The sequence below is a fragment of the Lithobates pipiens genome, unplaced genomic scaffold, assembly GCF_037356315.1.
Source record: "Lithobates pipiens isolate NorthernLeopardFrog02 unplaced genomic scaffold, aLitPip1_a1.2 Scaffold_8, whole genome shotgun sequence".
NCBI lineage: Eukaryota > Metazoa > Chordata > Amphibia > Anura > Ranidae > Lithobates > Lithobates pipiens.
In genome coordinates, this window is record NW_027507903.1 from 54644340 (window position 1) to 54650339 (window position 6000).

The window sequence follows — 6000 nt, forward strand, 5'->3', positions numbered from 1 at the left end:
GGGGGAGCCTTAAATTTTTCTTAAATTTTACACTGTCATTATTATTTTTTTGTATCACTTTTTTTCCTATTACAAGGAATGTAAACATCCCTTGTAATAGAAATAGACAGGTCCTGTTTATGAAGAGATGTGAGGTTAAAAATAAAAACCCAAATCTCTCCTTTACCTTTAAGATTAAAAAAAAAAAAAAAAAAAAATACACAAAAAACGATTTACTTCTATTCTGGACCGGAAATGATGTCATGATGTCACTCTGGTCCTCCAAGGCCATAGAAGTGATCAAAGAGGATCTAGTCCTTGATTGCCTATGGCAGGGCTCGACAAACCCCAGGCGCCAGGTCGCCAATGCGACCAGAAATCGCGACCTGGCGCCTAAGCTGCCACCAGCCCACTCACTATCGATGCCCCAGACATGCAGCAGCATTAACACTGACTGCCATCCTCCTCCCTCCTTCACACTCTGCAGCACCGCGCTGTGTGTGAAACTGACACGCAATGGAGAGAGGAGGATCTGTCAGCCTGATGTCGGGGTGGGCGGGACCCGGCCGGGGTGGGGGCGGGACCCAGCAAGCTATCAAACACCAGCCAATGGGATCTGGGCGGGCCGCTACGTGTATGTGGCCCGCCCCTTTTCTTAAGCAGCCCAATCGTTGGCTGGTGTTTGATAGCTGCTGAGTCCCGCCCACCCCGGCCGGGTCCCACCCACCCCGACATCAGGCTGAAATCTGACATATCCACCTCTCTGTTACTTGTCAGTTTCACACCCGGCAGGGTCCCGCCAGCTCCTCTGTTACATTTCAGTAACAGAGTGCTCCGTGTGAAACCTGCCAGTGCCAATCACTGCCACCTGCCACCAATCAGTGCCAACCAGTGCCACCTCCAATCAATACCACCTGCAACCAACCAGTGCCACCTGCCAGCGCCAACCAGTGCCACCTGCCAGCGCCAACCAGTGCCACCTGCCAGCGCCACCGCCAATCAATACCACCTGCCACCAACCAGTGCCACCGCCAATCAGTGCCACCTGCCACCGCCAATCATTGCCAGTGCCAACCAGTGGCACCTGCCAGTTCCACCACCAATAAGTGCCACCTGCCAGCGGCAACCAGTGCCATCTGCCACCGCCAATCAGTGCCACCTGCCACCACAAATCAGTGCCACCTGCCACCACAAATCAGTGCCACCTGCTAGTGCCAACCAGTGCCACCGCCAATCAATACCACCTGCAACCACCACCCAGTGCCACCTGCACCCAATCAGTGCCACCTGCTAGTGCCGAGTGCCACCGCCAGTCAGTGCCACCTGCCACCGCCAATCAGTGCCACCACCAACCAATGTCACCTACCAATGCCACCTGCCACCACCTACCAATGCCACCACCAATCAGTGCCACCGCCAATCAGTGCCACCTGCCAACACCAACCAGTGCCACCGCCAATCAGTGCCATCTGCCATCACCAACCAGGGCCACCTGCCATTTACCAACCAGGGCCACCTGCCAGTGCCAATAGTGCCACTTGCCAGTTCCAAACCAGTGTCACCTGCCAGTTCCAAACCAGTGTCACCTGCCAATGCCAACTAGTGTCACCTGTCGGTGCCATCTGGCAGTTCCACGTGCCTTCCAGTGGCAACCAGTGCCAGCCAGTTCCATCTGTTGCCAGCCTTACTCTTTCTGGTCAGCCCATACCCCTGATGTAACAGCGTTTCAATGGAGTTATTGACTGGGTGCTCCATTGTGAGTTAGGGATAGGGGGTGAAAATGAGTGGCCTTACCCCGGGAGCTGAAAAAAAAAAACTGGCTCCTAACTTTTTTAACTGGCTCCTAAATTCAAAGCAAATTTGTCAACCCCTGGCCTATGGGAGTGGCCGGCTGTCTCTCAGGTGAACTGGCGGAAACAACAAGCTCAAGAAACACTGGCGGCGGGGGGGGGGGGGGGGGGGGGGGGAGGGGGTGACGCTTGAGAAAGCCATCCACCGACTACAAAAAAACAATACCGGGGTTATAGCTGATATCTTCAGCCATGATCCCGGTAGGCCACTTGCAAACTGCAACGTATATAATACACATATTGCGGTCAGCAAGTGATTAGGCTGACCCGGCAACACTGCAAGCGCTTTTTCAGATTCTGGTGTATTCTCCAAGCAAGTCTCCAGGCCCTCCTGAGACGACCAGCCTTCATCCTACCTCTCTTTCAGAAAAGGGCCTCCCCTGGATCTTCCCTCCTTGGCTTGGCTTCCTCCACACTGGGCAGGACAACCTCAGGACCACTTCAGTATACTAAGGCCCCAAATAGGCTTCGGGGGCCCAATCACAGAGCTCCCACTAGTAGCACCTACTCAAGCCTTAGCCTGAGGCAAGATACCTACCACATGGCCTGTCCCAAATATATATACATCCTTCCCCAGCACGTGGCTATGAACCTCCTGGACTGGCTGGCTGAAGGAACTATAAACATTCATAACTCAGCCTGTTTGTGAAATCTCATACTATGGCCTGTGGTACCAGTGACACCTACTGGCGACAGTGAGAAATGCACAACCCAGCTGAGTTTGGGAAAACCCAAATACAAAATATACAATTAGTCTGAGCCGTCTACAGCCAGATTTAAAGCAGGGGGCTACACTTTTTTTTCCCTCGCCAGTGATTTTGTTTTCTGCTTTAATATAGAGATTTGCAATAGGGAGGGATGACGCAATAAGCAGATCTCATAATTCGGTGGTAGATCCATCGGCTCATCCGCATGGGCACAGAGTCCAGTACAACTCATATGATTGTCTATGTGCCTGGAAGGTGGAGATGTTCTGTATTGTCACAGCCCACAGCCTGTCACATGTCAATGACAGATGTAGAGGCTGTACACATCTCCCCGCACACCCGACTGATAACACCAGTACAGGGACATACACATGGCCCCAGTCCATCTGCACCCAGGGCTGTGAACCCGTCCCTGTACGGGTGTAAATGCTCTGTGTGCGAGGAGATCACAGGGGGGACATCACCCATCTCCTGACTGTGGTGCCTTATGCTCCATTCACACCTGAAGGTTTTGTAGAAACACGTGTTCTTGCATATTTTTTACAAAATAAGCTAAAACTCCCCCTCCCCCCCTTCCTGGGGACAGTCCTTATTAATGACATCCCAGATACGGTAAGCAGACGTCCGTTTTTCCGCTGGCAACAAATGAACACTGAATAAAAACACGCTGAACTAAACACACTAAGAAGCCACATGAGAATCTTTGCTGTGTTTGTCGTGTGTAGTTCAGCCCACTGAAATGAATGAGATGCCTTGGGGGCATCGCGTGAAAACATGCAAAAAAAAAAAAAAAAAATAGATAAAAAAAAAAAGTACAAAACAAAAACAAACGCATTTGTGAAATGTTAGGTATGATTGGGGCCTTAGATCTCTGTAGTCATAGGTGGGCCTAGGCGCGCTAAGACGAGGATGGGGGGGAGTTAGGTGTGCTAAGACAAGGGGGGCTAGGCGTGCTAAGATGAGGGGGGCCTAGGCGCGCTAAGACAAGAAGGGGGGAGTTAGGTGCGCTAAGAAGAGCGGGGGGCTAGGCGCGCTAAGAAGAGCGGGGGGCTAGGCGCGCTAAGAAGAGCGGGGGGCTAGGCGCGCTAAGAAGAGCGGGGGGCTAGGCGCGCTAAGAAGAGCGGGGGGCTAGGCGCGCTAAGAAGAGCGGGGGGCTAGGGGGCGCTAAGAATAGCGGGGGGCTAGGCGCGCTAAGAAGAGAGGGGGCTAGGCGCGCTAAGAAGAGAGGGGGCTAGGCGCGCTAAGAAGAGAGGGGGCTAGGCGCGCTAAGAAGAGCGGGGACTAGGCGCGCTAAGAAGAGCGGGGACTAGGCGCGCTAAGAAGAGCGGGGACTAGGCGCGCTAAGAAGAGCGGGGACTAGGCGCGCTAAGAAGAGCGGGGACTAGGCGCGCTAAGAGGGGGGTTGGCATTCTAAGACGAGAGGGGTTAAGTGTGCTAAGACGAGGGGGGGGCTAGGTGCGCTAAGAAGAGGGGGGCTAGGTGCGCTATGACAAGGGGGGTAGGCACGCTAAGACGAGAAGAGGGAGGCTAGGTGCACTAAGAAGAGGGCGGCTAGATACGCTAAGACGAGGGGAGGGGGGCTAGGTGTGCTAAGATGGGGGGGACCTAAATGCACCAAGATGGGAGGAGCCTGAGTGCGCTAACATGCCAGGAAGTACACCTCTACCAATAGACTGTCACAGAAATTGCCATTTTTCAGGTAATCTCTGAACCACAATGAACTTGTATAGCTGCTTCCTATACCACAGCCAAGGCTCACTCTTGCAATTCAGTTTCACTTTAAACATACAAAACCCGCCTACCCCCCTCCATACAAAGTGTTTGTATGAGAGCCATGTGTATTAAAGTCACTTCCATCCTCCTCCCCCCCGAATAACAAGCCATGCCAGTACACAGCACTGAAGACCGCAACACTCACTCTGATCGGCGGAACTCAATCATTCCGGTCCGAGGTCCGCACCAAATCCGGCCACACCGCTTCCGGGGTCAAACAGCGTGCGCCAATCACAGGCCGCCTACAACTCCCACAACGCCCCGCTGCCGCCCTTTGAAGCGGAAACTTTATTAGATTAAAACATTCACAGCACTAACATACAACTGCAGTCGTTGTGTACACAGAATTTGTGTGATCTTGGCGGGGAGGAGATGAGCTGAGGGGGATTCTGTGATATGGGGGGAGAGGAGATGATGTGGGGGGCAGTTTAGTATCTGGGGGTGTGATAAAGGGAGAAAGTAATATGGGGGTGTATATGGCGGACCGCGGTGTCCCCATCTTCCCATATCCTGACCCCGCCTGGTTGATGGTGACCTGTGGTTGGCGGCCTCGTTCACACAGGCAGCGGTAGAGCCAGTCACATACGATACACACGGCTGTATCACCGTTACATTTTTTTCTGTAAAGGTGAATTTACACTTCAATGGTGGCCATATACACTTCCATAAATTATCAATTTATTTCTCATTTGATCTTCTCCTGATAGGAATAATTGATCTATAGTCGGCTAGCCATTTGAACGATATGCCACACATGGGAAGTGGATTGCAATAGATAGGTTGAAGATCGATCTTACATTTTCAATTGCATTTCTGTTTTCCCTGAGCAATCTCATCATCTGACCAATTGAAATACAATCTATGTGACCCCCCCCCCCCCCCCGTAGAATGTCGCAGGCTGTCCCCGGAGCCCACGCTTTGGGGATGGTCTGTGATGTTGCTTCGAACAATGGATCCCGTGTTAGGCTCCCACTTTGGCACTTATTGCAATGCATTGAGTTAGCCACAGAGTGCTATACAGGGCCTGGGTCCATCGCAATAGAAGCCGGTCACTGCAGACCCCTTGGGGGGGGGGGGGGATATTCCCCCCATAATGTTTAGAGCCTGGACTTTACAGTCCAGAGTTGTGAACAGGTAAGAGGGGGTCATCCTGTATCTCTGACTGTGGATATATTTGGTATGTATTCCCTCTACAGCAGGGGTGTCAAACTGGTGGCCCTCCAGCTGTTGCGAAACTAGTAATAATAATAATAATACATTTTATTTATAACGCACTTTCCATCAAAAGATCTCAAAGTGCTACATGGTTACAGTCAAAAACATACAACTAAAATACATAAAAAAATGTGCTAAAAATAAAAGTCTTTAGTCCTTTTTTAAAACTATAGATTGAGAAACCCTCAAACTATCAGGCAGAGCATTCCACAAACAGGGGGCAGGAGCACAAAAAGCCCTATCTCTTGTCTTTAATCTGTTTTTTGGAATTTGAAGAAAATTTAATTGAGTTGAACTAAGGGAACGAGATAAATTTTGCAATCTAAGAAGTTCCTTAAAGAGGGATTTCACTGTAAAAAAAAAATATTAAAAGCCAGCAGCTACAAATACTGCAGCTGCTGACTTTTAATAAATGGACACTTACCTGTCCCAGGATCCAGCGATGTCGGCAGCCGAGGCCGATCGATCGCTCGGCT

The 6000-nt window shown here is 51.1% G+C and overlaps 1 protein-coding gene across 8 annotated transcripts in view; it reads right to left on the minus strand.

The window, feature by feature from the left end:
* LOC143963178 (pseudouridylate synthase 1 homolog) overlaps positions 1 to 4522 on the minus strand; it is an 83703-nt gene extending 79181 nt beyond the window's left edge. For 4 of the 8 annotated variants that reach the window (XM_077472753.1, XM_077472749.1, XM_077472751.1 and 1 more), the window contains exon 1: positions 4455 to 4521. Coding sequence is in view for 1 of the 8 variants with exons in the window: in XM_077472748.1 (XP_077328874.1) it covers positions 4455 to 4477 (23 nt within the window). In the remaining 7 variants the exon portion in view is untranslated. Of the gene's footprint in view, positions 1 to 4454 lie in introns of all 8 variants that reach the window. The other 4 variants (XM_077472750.1, XM_077472748.1, XM_077472752.1 and 1 more) reach the window with 4 other exon arrangements.
* Between the last annotated feature and the right edge of the window lie 1478 nt (positions 4523 to 6000).